This window comes from Palaemon carinicauda, chromosome 7 (genome assembly GCF_036898095.1).
Source record: "Palaemon carinicauda isolate YSFRI2023 chromosome 7, ASM3689809v2, whole genome shotgun sequence".
In the NCBI taxonomy this organism is placed as follows: domain Eukaryota; kingdom Metazoa; phylum Arthropoda; class Malacostraca; order Decapoda; family Palaemonidae; genus Palaemon; species Palaemon carinicauda.
In genome coordinates this window covers 168,653,193-168,668,875 of record NC_090731.1, presented here as the reverse complement: position 1 = coordinate 168,668,875, position 15,683 = coordinate 168,653,193, and the positions used below count along the sequence as shown (strand labels likewise).

Genomic DNA, 15,683 nt, shown 5'->3' with positions numbered 1-15,683 from the left:
CGCCTTGTTGCCTGCCCGACAGGCATTGCCCTCTTCCGCCGGTGCTGGGAAGCTCCGCCGTTGGGGTCTTGTTTGGTTTGATTTTGGAGTTTTCCTTCTCCTAGCCTTTGCCTATCTTAAAATAAAGGAGAAGGCCTATATGGGTCCAGTCTTGGTCTGGTCTCTCAGAACTGGCCTTAGCGGTATGGTTGAGCCTGCCAGGGTGGATAAACTACCCCACCGCCATTGCCCAGCCCATCATTGGGACACTCAAGCCCCTCTACTGCAGCAAAGTGCTGGACCATCAGAGGGGCCCTACCCTCATAACACTTGGATAATCCTTTAACACTGAAGGGATTCAACAAAAAACAACTTTACAAGGTCTGAAAATTCTACTTTAAAAACAGCTATCAATCACAGCTCTATGACTAGTTACGTTTTACAAGACCTTGAGCAATACATAAGGAGGAATAACTTTAAAAATGGTTTCTTTACCCTGGAAATATTGCTCCGAGTCGTCCTAGGACCAAGGATGACCGACACCCAAAGAATGAGGCGTTGTCTTTATCTGTGCTTTCTAGCATCACCTTTCTCATCCTGTTCTTGAAACAAGAAATAATCTTGAAATTCAAAAACTACTATCAGCAGTGTGTAATAAAGAGTTTGGTTAAGTTATTATGTGTAAAGCCTGATGGGATTGTCAGGTATAGTACTCTACTTCTTCATTAACGCTTGGTATGGAATCAAGCCTTCTTACCTGGTGGAAGGTGTCCATAACTTATGGTTTCTTTTCTGTAAACACCAATTGTATTTATTTTGTGAGGAGCCTCCATATGATTGGGTTCAACAAGGTAGATACAAAAGTTGTTAGTTAGATAATGAGTTATTGCAAGTCGTTCACCAAAACAAAATTGACACAGTTCAAACAGGGGCTCAAATCAGAGCACAATGAACTCTAGGAAGAGAAAGTTTAAGCTCTAAGGCATAAGACACAAATATTCTTCATGGCATCCTTAAACGTTTTAAGAAACCCATTTACTTTATGGAGTTGATCTTAACATCTTGAGGAAAGGTTGGACTGCATGAAATGACCATTGTGCTCTTAGCTATAAGATAAAATATTGGAGAAGTCGAGACATCGTTAACTCTATGTTCTATACACCTCTTTCTAGTGGTCAACATTTTTCATCCATTTATTCCTCTGCTACTCATCTTGATTCATCATGTCATCCAACATCTAGCCTAGGTGCTTCTTTTCATACATTGTCTCTGCATCAGCCATCACCAAAAGGAGAATTTTTTCCACACATTCAACACAGCTTTAGTTACCTATTAACCTAAATAGTCCTTCTCAAGGTCAAAATAAAATGAAGTTATTAGAAATTGAAGAATTACAAATAACATTTATATATTATACTTCTTACCTATACCCATGACTTCCAAGGTCTCGGCTTATCAATTCAAATAATCCAGCATATTTAATACCATCTTGGCGATATGAAATGACAAGATCTAAAAGTAAAATAGCTGCATCATGACTCCAATAAGGAACAAACTGATCATCCTCAGTCACAACTGGATCTGGTAAAAACCCTAGAGTAGCTTCAGTCTCTTCTAGGAGCTGCATTTCACTGCAAAAAGGAAAGGGATTTCTGCTATGGAATCCCCTACGCAACAATGCAATGTGTTCCTCGATCTGTTTGGGATAGAAGAAATTTGTTGAAAATTACAACTCAGTACAACTTTCAACAACTGTTATTTCAATAAAAAAAAATACAGAAAACAATAAATAAAGATTAATCGCAAAAAGACTCCATACTAGAATATACATTTTTACTTCTAAAAATCTAATTACTCTACAGCTAACACACTCATTAAGATTTAATGCTGCAATATGAAAGTTGTCAATAGGGTACAGATTCTTATTGTTATAATATTGCAATTTAAAAGTTGTTAATAATACATAAATTGATTCCTTAGTCTTTTTCCATAAAAACAAAGTTACTGAATATGGAAGTTTATTTTTTACTCACAAAGGGTCTATATTCACCCTACCCTATTCTATATTTTATTGAATAATCTTTTTCAGTTTAAAACCTTAATCATATACAGTGGAACCTCTACACACGAACGTATCTACATTCAAATTTTCCAACACCCGAAGTAAAATTCAAGCAATTTTTCGACTCTACACCCGAATTCTATTTCGACACACGAAGTAAGCAATTTTCGTCGTACCGGTTGTATCCGAATTTTTCAACACGCAAAGTACAATTCAAACACGTTCCTACTCTACACCCGAAGTAAACAATACAGTACCCGTACGCGTAGATGGTACTCATAGCGCCGGATGTATTTTTTATTTCCGCCGATAGATGGCAGCACTTCGACCTCGGAGGGACCCTCAATTAGCGTGGCTTGGGTCATTCCTCTGTTCTCGTCGGCTTCGTGTGGTTGTGCCCTGTACGTTCTGCTATTAACTGTATTTTAATCGTGATTTTTTACGTTCATCCTTTCACGGTTTTTTACGTAAATCACGGGTCCCAATAGGCTTAGTTTCGCAAGTGGAAGTGGTAGTGGTGAGAAAAGGAAGAAGGATGGGTTTCTTTAGAAGTAAAGCAAGAAATTATTGAAAAGCATGAGCGTGGCGTCCGCGTGAGTGAACTTGCAAAAGAATATGGCCGAAATATGTCGACGATCTCGACAATCTTGAAACAGAAAGAAGCCATTAAAGCAGTGAAACCTTCTAATGGGATCACCATCATTTCAAAACGTCGTAGCCCTGTCATAGAAGAGATGGAACGACTTCTGCTAATCTGGATCAAGGACAGAGAGATTGTTGGCGACACCATCACCGAAACTATCATCTGCGAGAAGGCGCACGCCATCTTCACTGACTTGAAGGAGGCGAGCTCTGGGGGTGATGCTGGGGAGAGTTCAACCGAACGTTCCTCAGACGATTTCAAGGCATCTTGTGGCTGGTATGAAAAATTTAAGAAACGGTCCGGGATTCATTCAGTTGTTCGCCACGGAGAGGCTGCTAGTGCGGACACAAAGGCTGCAGCTGACTTTGAGAAGAGCTTTGAAAGGACCGTGCAGGAAGAAGGCTACGTAGAGCAGCAGGTGTTCAATTGTGATGAAACCGGGCTGTTTTGGAAGAAGATGCCCTGTCGAACATACATCACCGCTGAAGAGAAGAAATTGCCTGGGCATAACATCGTGCACTGCTTGAAGATCATAGATCAGGCTTGGGTGGGATTAACTCGACGAACCCTCAATTCTGCCTGGAAGAAGCTGTGGCCTGATGCAGTTTCTCCCCGAGATTTCGAGGGTTTTGACCCCGAACCTGATCCCGTGGTGGGTGCAGCGGAAGACATAGAGGAAATCGTCTCTCTTGGCAAGTCCATGGGTCTGGAGGTCGACGCAGATGACATCACGGAACTCGTCGCCGAACATCACGACGAACTTACTACAGAGGAGCTCAAGGAACTCCATGCTATGTCTGAGCACATGAGTGATGACGAGGAAGGGATCGAGGAGGTAGAACATGTGTTAGGTTCGGCGCAAATAAAAGAGGTGTTAGGAAAATATCAAGACGTGGTCGACTTCATGGACAAATACCATCCAAAAAAATTGCAGGTTTTCGTGTAGTTGCGCAGTTCGATGATGTTTGCCTAACTCATTTTCGAAACATTCTGAAAAGCCGTACCAAGCAACTTTCTATTGATAGCTTCTTTAAAAATACTACGAAGCGAACTCGTGATGAAGAGGAAGGAAGTGGTTCAAAGAAAACGGCAAAAAGTGAAGAGAAAAAAATTCAATCAATTTTAAGTGTAGAGAGTGAAAGTGATTAAAATTAATCATCAAAAATAAAAAAAAAATGTAAAAAAAATATAAAATATAAAAATAAAAAAAAAATAAATAAGCTAAGTTAGGTTAAAGTTCACTTAGTGTAAGTTAAAATAAGTTACGGTAGTGTACGTTTATCGTAGTCACCCTCTCTACCTCCTCGCCGCCCGTCCGTCTCCTCTCTGCGTAGCAAGACCGATACCTGCGCTGGACTTTCTAAGGTAAAGTGACGCTAAAAACCCGTTTCTTATTTATTATTTCTTTATAATTATTCTTTTTTACATGTCTATTATCTAATTTAGAGTGCATATTGTCATGTGTAATTATGTGTAGTAATTTATTAAGGAGTTATAGGTTTTTGGGCTTGACCACGGATTAATCCTATTTCAATGTATTCTTATGGGAAAATTCGTTTCTACATCCGAACATTTTCTACACCCGAAGTCGGTTGTGGAACGTATTAAATTCGTATGTAGAGGTACCACTGTACTGTGTACTAATACACTTTTCATATGTACTATGCGTTAAATTGGAAGTTCTAATCCAAGGAAATTGGGTACATTACTGTATATAGCAAGAATAATCGCTAAAAATTTTAATGGAATTAATTAGATTCTGGCTACAGTTAAAAAATTGACTAATTCTTACAATAATCTTATTAATGAAAGGTGTGCAGAAAGAATTAAAACCAGAATTCTTTCTATTGGCTAACTCCTCTATGCACTGTATTTAGTATCATTTTTGCAGTCAAACCTACAGCTCTTGGTCAATCTTTTTTTCCCCAAAATAATTTTCTTTCTTATTTCAATCTTATTGTGGATGATCATAACTTGCATTCATTTTAAATAAGGGAAATGGTTTAATATAATTGATAAAAGATTAGGATGATAATGCTTAGAGAAAAGTTTCCTTTTCTCATAAATTAACACGAACCTATAATTACAAACCTCATAACATTGTTTTCGATCACCCTGTGTGTTGAGATAAGCCTTTGCCAACTGCAGCCAAAATTCTTCAATGGGTTGATGATCACCACTACTAAGGTGGCTTACTAATATTTGAGGATATAATTGAATCACAGCTCGAGATTGATCTTCACTCCACGCCAATTGAGCATTCACTGAAAAAAAAATTCAGCTAACGTAAATTTATCAATAAGACATCAAAATAGTGTACTGCGTATGGAATTATTGAAGAGCAATAAAGGACATTACGGGAATTCTTTAGAGAAATGAATATTTCAAGATTCAATCAAATTTTTTGTCAACTAAATATTGTACAATTATGCTCTTGTAATTTCTTAATAAGTGGTATTATTCTTGTATGGAATAAAATCAAAACATAAAACTGGAAAACATAGCATTCCAAATATAATTAATACTCACTATTATCTACTAAATATTAAAGAATTATTAAACAATGAACTAGTTACTTTCATCACACATTTACTTCATATGTTATGACTAACTGTTCCATACAGTACTTAAAAATACCCTTCAACATAAGTCACTGTATATGAATAAAAATAATAGTAATTTTACTAATATTACCTTGTCTCATTCTAATAGAATTGGATTTATTCAAACTGATCGTAGATTTGTCGTGTGGCCAGTAGTTATAAACACTGTATATCTGAAAAAGTGTAACAATGAGCAAACTAATTAAATTTGCTTCATTACAATCTAATAAATCCTACAATATATGTACCTAAATTCAAACTTTTGGATTTCCCCTGACTCAATAATCTTTTATTAACAGATGCATGTACAGATAGCTAAATATTTTAACAGAATATGTGCCTCAGGTTTCCCTCGTTCTCCTTCTCCCTTTTCCAAGTCTGCCTTGTGACGCAGTTCCGGTAGGCCCTGCTGCTGCCTCCGATGCCTTAGATGACCGCGGAGGTAGCAGCAGTAGGGGATTCAGCATTATGAAGCTTCATCTGTGGTGATTAATGTGGGAGGGTGGGCTGTGGCACCCTAGCAGTACCAGCTGAACTCGGTTGAGTCCCTTGTTAGACTGGAGGAACGTAGAGAGTAGAGGTCCCCTTTTTTGTTTTGTTTCATTTGTTGATGTCGGTAACCCCCCAGAATTGGGGGAGGTGCCTTGGTATATGTATGTATAATGTAAATATTCATTTACTTACAACAAATAGATTTATACTAAAAGTAGAAATTTATGAGGTGTGTTGATTAATTATACAATATACCAATTGTTAATGGCAATTAATCCTCCATAAGAGAAAATTAATCATGTGACAGAGCCAAAAAATTTGAGTAAACAAATTATTTCAATACTCACCCGAGGTCGATAACCAGGCTTCCTTCTCTATGCTAGCTAATGTCCATATCTATCCTAAGAATCTAAATTTTTATTTTTTCACATATGAAATTTGTTCAATTATACTAAACTATAATTTTTATTTCTTAGTATGCAGCACCACCATCAAAACAGGAAGTGAAATTTCCCTTTACTGGCAGCTTATTAACCAAAGCTGTAAAACCTTTTTTATCCTTGTTCTGACCACAGTGTTTTTTCATAAATTAAAAAGGAAACAAAACTAGAGCTTAAGCTATGTTTAATGAGATTTATTTTTGAAAAAAAAATTCAAATTTTGCTGTTAAGAAATAAGTGGGATAGAGGAAAAACTTTTCTTTATAAAACAAACAAATTGATGTAAGCTTTGTGGGGAACGTAGCTAAAAACAGAATAAGCTAGAGGTTTCTCAGTTCTCAGATATGGGAAAGAATATTCATGTTTTATGCAGTAAATTCCTGTACAATAGAAATAAATAGAATCAGCACAAAATATTATGGGAAATACTAAAAAAAGGAAATAAGGTTAATAACCAATAAGAAAGGGTATAATGAACAATAAAAACGAATGAAAACCAAGAAGAAAAGAGAGAAGAATATAAGATAAAAAAAGATATTTTATCGAATGTGGGCTAAAATCTTGTTTTTTTTTTTTTTTTTTTTTATTCTAGTTATTTAAACTGAAATTCTTTTAATATATTATACAAGAAGGCATCAACTATTATTACATACATAGAGATACCAAGACACTTCCCGCAATTGTGGGGGATAGCCGACATCAAACAAATGAAACAAAAAAGGGGCCCCCTCCTCTCTACGTTCCATCCAGCCTGACAAGGGACTCAACTGAGTTCGGCTGGTACTGCTAGGGTGCCACACAGCCCACCCTCCCCTGTTATCCACCACAGATGAAGCTTCATAACGCTGAATCCCCTAATGCTGCTACTTCCGCGGTCAACTATTATTAAGGGAAATATGTTATTTTCATTAGTAAAATAAATTTTTGAATATACTTACCCGATGATCATGTAGCTGTCAACTCCGTTGCCCGACAGAAATCTACGGACGGGATACGCCAGCGATCGCTATACAGGAGGGGGGTGTACTCACCAGCGCCATCTGTGGTCAGGTACTCCAGTACTTCTTGTCAACACCACCTCAATTTTTTCCTCGGTCCACTGGTTCTCTATGGGGAGGAAGGGTGGGTCAATTAAATCATGATCATCGGGTAAGTATATTCAAAAATTTATTTTACTAATGAAAATAACATTTTTCAATATTAATCTTACCCGATGATCATGTAGCTGATTCACACCCAGGGAGGTGGGTGAAAACCAGTATACATGTTAATCAAGAAGCTAAGTATCCCGTATTTCATTTTTATTAGTTATTCAAAATAACAAATAAAATCGATAAGTACCTGGTAAGGAAGTCGACTTGAACCATTACTCTGCCTTTAATAAGTACGTCTTCCTTACTGAGCGCAGCGGTCCTCTTAGGATGCTGAACGACTCTTAGGTGCTGAAGTATAAAGGGCTGCAACCCATACTAAAGGACCTCATCACAACCTCTAACCTAGGCGCTTCTCAAGAAAGAATTGACCACCCGCCAAATCAACTAGGATGCGGAAGGCTTCTTAGCCGACCGTACAACCCAAAACAACAATAAAAGTATTCAAGAGAAAGGTTAAAAAGGTTATGGGATTATGGGAATGTAGTGGCTGAGCCCTCACCTACTACTGCACTCGCTGCTACGAATGGTCCCAGGGTGTAGCAGTTCTCGTAAAGAGACTGGACATCTTTGAGATAGAATGATGCAAACACTGACTTGCTCCTCCAATAGGTTGCATCCATAACACTCTGCAGAGAACGGTTCTGTTTGAAGGCCACTGAAGTAGCCACAGCTCTCACTTCATGTGTCCTTACCTTCAGCAAAGCAAGGTCTTCTTCCTTCATATGAGAATGAGCTTCTCTAATCAGAAGCCTTATGTAGTAAGAAACTGCGTTCTTAGACATAGGCAGTGAAGGTTTCTTAATAGCACACCATAAGGCCTCCGATTGTCCTCGCAAGGGTTTTGACCTTTTAAGATAGTACTTAAGAGCTCTGACAGGGCAAAGTACTCTCTCCCGCTCGTTACCCACCATGTTGGAAAGGCTAGGTATTTCGAACGATTTAGGCCAAGGACGTGAAGGGAGCTCGTTTTTAGCCAAAAAACCGAGCTGCAAGGAACATGTAGCCGTTTCAGATGTGAAACCTATGTTCCTGCTGAAGGCGTGAATCTCACTTACTCTTTTGGCTGTTGCAAGGCAAACGAGGAAAAGAGTTTTTAGAGTGAGGTCCTTGAAAGAGGCTGACTGGAGAGGTTCAAATCTTGATGACATAAGGAACCTTAGGACCACGTCTAGATTCCAGCCTGGAGTGGACAACCGACGTTCTTTAGAGGTCTCAAAAGACCTAAGGATGTCCTGCAGATCTTTGTTGGTGGAAAGATCCAAGCCTCTGTGGCGGAAAACCGCTGCCAACATACTTCTGTACCCTTTGATCGTAGGAGCTGATAGAGATCTAACATTCCTTAGATGTAACAGGAAGTCAGCAACTTGGGTTACAGTGGTACTGGTAGAGGAAACTGCATTGGCTCTGCACCAGCTTCGGAAGACTTCCCACTTAGATTGATAGACTCTGCGAGTGGATATCCTCCTTGCTCTGGCAATCGCTCTGGCTGCCTCCTTCGAAAAGCCTCTAGCTCTTGAGAGTCTTTCGATAGTCTGAAGGCAGTCAGACGAAGAGCGTGGAGGCTTGGGTGTACCTTCTTTACGTGAGGTTGACGCAGAAGGTCCACTCTTAGAGGGAGAGTCCTGGGAACGTCGACCAGCCATTGCAGTACCTCTGTGAACCATTCTCTTGCAGGCCAAAGGGGAGCAACCAACGTCAGCCGTGTCCCTTTGTGAGAGACGAACTTCTGAAGAACCCTGTTGATGATCTTGAACGGCGGGAATGCATACAGGTCGAGGTGGGACCAGTCCAGCAGAAAGGCATCCACGTGAACTGCTGCCGGGTCTGGAATCGGGGAACAGTACAATGGGAGCCTCTTGGTCATCGAGGTAGCGAACAGATCTATAGTTGGCTGACCCCACAGGGCCCAAAGTCTGTTGCAAACGTTCTTGTGAAGGGTCCACTCTGTGGGGATGACTTGACCCTTCCGGCTGAGGCGATCTGCCGTAACATTCATATCGCCCTGAATGAACCTCGTTACCAGAGTGAGCTTTCGACTTTTTGACCAAATGAGGAGGTCCCTTGCGATCTCGAACAGCTTCCTCGAATGAGTCCCTCCCTGCTTGGAGATGTACGCCAAGGCTGTGGTGTTGTCGGAGTTCACCTCCACCACCTTGTTTAGCTGGAGGGACTTGAAGTTCATTAAGGCCAGATGAACCGCCAACAACTCCTTGCAATTGATATGAAGCGTTTCCTGTTCCTGGTTCCATGTCCCCGAGCATTCCTGTCCGTCCAATGTCGCGCCCCAGCCCGAGTCTGATGCGTCCGAGAAGAGATGATGGTCGGGGGTCTGAACAGCTAACGAGAGACCCTCCTTGAGAAGAATGCTGTTCTTCCACCACGTTAGAGTAGCCCTCATCTCTTTGGAAACAGGAATTGAGACCGTCTCGAGCGTCATATCCTTGTTCCAGTGAGCTGCCAGATGGTACTGAAGGGGGCGGAGGTGGAGTCTCCCTAACTCGATGAACAGGGCTAGCGATGAAAGAGTCCCTGTTAGACTCATCCACTGCCTCACCGAGCATCGGTTCCTCCTCAGCATGCTCAGGATGCACTCCAGGGCTTGGTTGATTCTTGGGGCCGACGGAAAAGCCCGAAAAGCTCGACTCTGAATCTCCATACCCAGGTAAACGATGGTCTGGGAAGGAACGAGCTGGGACTTCTCTAAATTGACCAAGAGGCCCAGTTCCTTGGTCAAATCCAAAGTCCATCTGAGACTCTCCAGACAGCGACGACTTGTGGGAGCTCTTAAAAGCCAGTCGTCTAAATAAAGGGAGGCTCTGATGTCTGCCAAGTGAAGGAATTTCGCAATATTCCTCATCAGTCGCGTAAACACAAGAGGAGCCGTGCTCAGGCCAAAGCACAGGGCTTGGAACTGGTACACAACCTTTCCAAAGACGAATCTCAGAAAAGGTTGGGAGTCTGGATGGATGGGAACGTGAAAGTAGGCGTCTTTCAGATCTAACGAGACCATCCAGTCCTCCTGCCTGACCGCTGCTAGGACCGACTTCGTCGTCTCCATTGTGAACGTCTGCTTGGTGACATAAGCATTGAGCGCACTGACGTCCAGCACCGGTCTCCAACCTCCTGTCTTCTTGGCCACCAGGAAGAGACGGTTGTAAAAGCCCGGGGATTGATGGTCCCGAACTATCACCACTGCCTCCTTCTGTAGCAGGAGCGACACGTCTTGTTGTAACGCTAGCCTCTTGTCCTTCTCCTTGTAGTTGGGAGAGAGGTTGATGGGAGATGTGGTCAGAGGGGGATTGCGGCAGAACGGAATTCTGTATCCCTCCCTTAGCCACTTGACAGACTGAGCGTCTGCACCTCTCTCATTCGTCTGGGAGTGGAAGTGACGATCTCTATCAGATACGCCCGCAACCACTGAGGATACAACTGTGCGCCGATCAAGGCCTGCCGAACCCTTTTGCCCTTCGACGTTGCTTCTCCCCTGGGCTTGGGAGCTTGCAAGAGGTCCCGGACTGGGAGGACGACTGGCACGCACAGAAGTATCCTCATGCGCAACACTGACACTAGGCACAGCACTGGCACTAACACTTCCCACTGCACTCTTCACTTTAAGTTCCTTGACATCTGCCAAGAGAAGATTGTGGTCACTAACTAACGACTCCACCTTATCACCAAGAGCCTGAATGGCACGCAACATATCCGTCATATCAGGCTGAGCACTCGTAGCAGGTTCGGGGGTCACCACCACAGGGGAAGGAAAAGGTTGAGGGGCATGAGGGGAGGAATAAACCAAAGAGCGAGAAGAACTCCTCCTAACTCTCTCCCTCTCTAACCTAGTTGTATATTTGAGGAATTCATTAAATTCGAATTCCGAAAGCCCAGCACATTCCCCACATCGATCTTCCAATTGACAGGATTTCCCCCTACAATCGGAACAAACGGTGTGAGGATCAACAGAGGCCTTCGGAAGACGCCTATTACAAGTCCTAACACTACATCGCCTAAATTTAGGAGCTTGAGAGTGGTCGGACATCTTGAATTTAGAGAACAGTCAAGGGGGAATTCCAAAGTAAAGCAAAGATCGTTAACCAATAAATCAAATTAATTCCAAAAGCTATCTAAGCTAAGGGAAAAGCTTCCTGTACAGCGAAGGCTAAATTTTAGAGCAAATACTTCACCAAAACCGTGAACAAAGACTCCAAAATCAACAGCGTATCTATGTAGGTCTTGCCGGCGGCACGACAGAGGAAAAATTGAGGTGGTGTTGACAAGAAGTACTGGGTTACCTGACCACAGATGGCGCTGGTGAGTACACCCCCCTCCTGTATAGCGATCGCTGGCGTATCCCGTCCGTAGATTTCTGTCGGGCAACGGAGTTGACAGCTACATGATCATCGGGTAAGATTAATATTGAAAAAATAAGATTTAAATGATTACCCGTAGATAAAAATGATGAAAGGAAGGAACTAGTATATGTGTAGTGTACACTTCATTTTCAATGAACGCTACCACTACGCCTTAAGGATTACATCCCCCTCTGATGGTCCAGCACTTTGCTGCAGTAGAGGGGCTTGAGTGTCCCAATGATGGGCTGGGCAATGGCGGTGGGGTAGTTTATCCACCCTGGCAGGCTCAACCATACCGCTAAGGCCAGTTCTGAGAGACCAGACCAAGACTGGACCCCTATAGGCCTTCTCCTTTATTTTAAGATAGGCAAAGGCTAGAAGGAAAACTCCAAAATCAAACCAAACAAGACCCCAACGGCGGAGCTTCCCAGCGCTGGCGGAAGAGGGCAATGCCTGTCAGGCAGGCAACAAGGCGGGCCTTGACATAACAAGAACCCGGCAGCCCGATGCAACCAACATCGGAGAAGCCGCCTGTCTCATATGTCTTGAGCCGCGGTGAAAATGATGTGGGCCAAGTGCGTGTGCGTGGCCGTTGCAAAGCCACGACCACCCAAAACAATATACCTAGCTACTGGCATTCTGTCGTTTCCTCCACCCTTCTTCATCTCTTTCTCACCATCATCATCATCATCACCACCAGCAAGTCCTGAGGCGACAGCACCGTGGGTGAAGGGGGCAGGCCTGGATAGCTGGAAGCCCTTAGCCCACGACTGCACTCAGGCGGCGAGTCTAAGATTCAGTCGCTCTCTGGTGACGGTGCCGTGACACCAGAGTTCGGCAGCTGGACCCGTGACTGGGCTGGCCTATTGAGGACACCGCAGCCCACCCCACATGGGGAGGCCCCTAGAAAAGGTGGGGTAAACATCGGACACGGCAAACCCATCTGGTCAGCTCACCGTGGCTGGCGGACATCCCACTAATGCGGTCGAAATAACAAGAAAAAAATTTTAACCTTAGGTGCGTGGAACATCCGCACCCTCCAAGACGTGACGAACACCAACCGCCCGGAACGACGTACAGCCCTCGTCTGCAAGGAGCTAGCTCGCTTCAATGTTGATGTGGCGGCTCTTAGCGAGACCAGACTACCCGAAGAGGGCAACATCAGGGAAGCTGGAACAGGCTACACCATCTTTTGGAAAGGCAAGGCCCTAGAGGAGCCTCGCATCCACGATGTCGGCTTCGCCATCCGTTCCCAGCTAGTGCAGCAGCACAACCTCGCTCCCAAGGCCATCAGTGAGCGCCTGATGACTGTCCGCATCCCCATCACGCGGGACAGACATCTCACCCTGATCTCTGTCTACGCCCCGACTATGACCTCAACCGATGATAACAAAGCTGCCTTCTACACCCAGCTCGACCGCACCATCCAGGCAGTGCCCGCCAATGACAAGCTCGTTGTGCTTGGCGACTTTAATGCCCGAGTAGGCAAAGACCATCGCCTGTGGGAGGGAATCATCGGCCGCCATGGCATTGGAAATTGCAACGCCAATGGCCAACTCCTACTGGGTCTGTGTGCAGAACACCAACTTGTGGTAACCAACACCATCTTCCAGTTACCAAAGCGACAAAAGACCACATGGAGACACCCACGGTCTAAACACTGGCACATCCTGGACTACGTCCTGACCAGAGCCAGAGACCGAGGAGACGTCCGCATCACCCGATCCATGCCCGGAGCGGACGACTGCTGGACGGACCACAGACTCCTCATCTCCCGACTCTCCGTGACGACCCTACGACCACCCAGAAGGGCACCTGACAGCGTACCACACCAACGCTTTGATTGTAGTAAGCTCCGCAATCCACAGGTGGCACAGAACTACAAGGAGGCCTGCGAACAATACCTCGCAGACCCTGTGGGTCAGGCCACTGTCGAGCACCACTGGACCACCCTCAGAAACGCCATGGCCCGTGCCGCAGTGGAAACACTAGGCTACACCACCAAGAAACGGCAGGATTGGTTTGATGAGAATGATGCTACCATCTCTCTTCTCATTGAAACCAAACGACAAGCACGCCTGACTTTGGAAAACCAACCAACAGCAGCTAACAAATGTGCTCACAAGGTAGCTGAAGCTGGTTGCCAAAGAGGTATCTGTGAAGCCCAGAACACCTGGTGGCAAAGAAAAGCTGCAGAAATACAGAGTTTCGCTGACCAACGTGACCTGCGCAGCTTCTATGCAGCAACAAAAGAAATATTCGGTCCCACACGGTCATCAGTGGGCAGCCTGAAGGACGCGGATGGGGCCACGACCATCACCGACAGCGAGGCCATCCTGGCCAGGTGGAGGTCTCACTTTGAGAACCTCCTCAATGACCAAGCAGACACCCCAGACGATCTCCTGCGAATGACCCCGCAGCATCCCGTCCGTCACTGGATGGAACTACCACCCTCCATCCATGACTTCAACAAGGCCCTGCAGTGCATGAAGCCCGGCAAAGCCCCAGGGCCAGACAACATCCCGTTGGAGCTCCTCACTCACGGTGGCCCCGGCTTGAGGAACCGTTTGATGCTCCTTATACTGAAAATATGGGAGACCAAGACCCCCCCCCCCCCCAGTGACTTCCGCGATGCAAACATCATTACCATCTTCAAGAAGGGAGACAGGGAGAACTGTAACAACTACCGGGGAATATCACTACTAAGCATCGCGAGTAAGATTTTCGCTCGGATTCTCCTTGACCGCCTCCTTATTCTCGCAGAAGACGTCCTGCCAGAGTCCCAGTGCGGCTTTCGACCTTCCCGCGGGACCATAGACATGATCTTCTGTGCGCGACAACTACAAGAGAAGAACCTCGAACAACAACAGCCCATAATGTTCATCTTCTGGGATTTGAAAAAGGCCTTCGACAAAGTACCTCGACCTGCCATGTGGGCTGTCCTCAAAAGATATGGCTGCCCACCCGATTTTTTCAAGCTGGTGCGTGCCCTCCATGACGGAATGGTTGGGAGAGTCTGCCACCAGAACTCTCTTTCAGACCCATTCCCCATCAACGGCGGCCTGAAGCAGGGCTGTGTTCTGGCCCCGACGTGTTTCTCGCTATACACCGCAGCAATGCTCAACGAGATTCCCCCAGACACACCCTCAGTCGACCTACGTTTCCGCATGGATGGAGGCGTTTTCAACCTCGCTAGACTCCGCGCCAGAACCAAGACCACCTTGTGTGCAGTGCGAGAACTGCAGTATGCTGACGACAATGCCACCCCAGGTCAGACGGCAGAGGACCTGCAGTCGTTAGCTGATGCATACAACTCTGCCTACAAACGTTTTGGGATGCAAGTCAACTCAGACAAAACCAAGACCCTCGTCCAACATCCACCAGGACTGATGCTCCCCAACTTCAATACCACAGTGAATGACCAACCGTTAGAACAGGTGGACCAGTTCTCCTACCTAGGGAGCATCCTAACATCAGCTCCCACAAGCAAAAAGGACGTGGAGAACAGGATCAGGGCAGCCCACTCCGCCTTTGGCCGACTCAACTGCCGCGTATTTAACAACCACGCACTGACAATGACCACCAAAATAATGGTGTTCAGGGCAGTAGTCCTCTCCACGCTCCTGTATGCATGTGAAACATGGACGCTATATAGAAACGATATTAAAATCCTAGAACGCTTCCAACAAATGAAACTGAGGCAGATCTTGAAAATCCCCTGGGAGAGCCACACCACCAACATTGAAGTCTTAGAACGTGCCTCGCTGACCAGCGTGGAGGCCACCATCATCCACCACCGCCTCCGCTGGATAGGACACGTGCATAGGATGGATCCATCTAGGCTCCCAAAGAAAATATTCTATGGAAAACTGACCCAGGGCACCAGACCACAAGGAGCCCCGAAAATGCGCTATAAAGATCAACTAAAGCGCACCCTGGCTCTAACTGACATCGATCCTTC

At 44.7% G+C, this 15,683-nt stretch overlaps 1 protein-coding gene across 1 annotated transcript in view; it reads right to left on the bottom strand.

The window, feature by feature from the left end:
- Positions 1 to 15,683, bottom strand: part of LOC137644143 (uncharacterized) — a 91,065-nt gene that overhangs the window by 50,110 nt on the left and 25,272 nt on the right. Inside the window, exons 10-12 of the mRNA XM_068377125.1 lie at positions 5,379 to 5,460; positions 4,776 to 4,948; positions 1,404 to 1,675 (exon numbers count right to left, since the gene is read on the bottom strand). Of these exons, the coding sequence (XP_068233226.1) occupies positions 1,404 to 1,675; positions 4,776 to 4,948; positions 5,379 to 5,460 (527 nt within the window). The remainder of the gene's footprint in view (positions 1 to 1,403; positions 1,676 to 4,775; positions 4,949 to 5,378; positions 5,461 to 15,683) is intronic.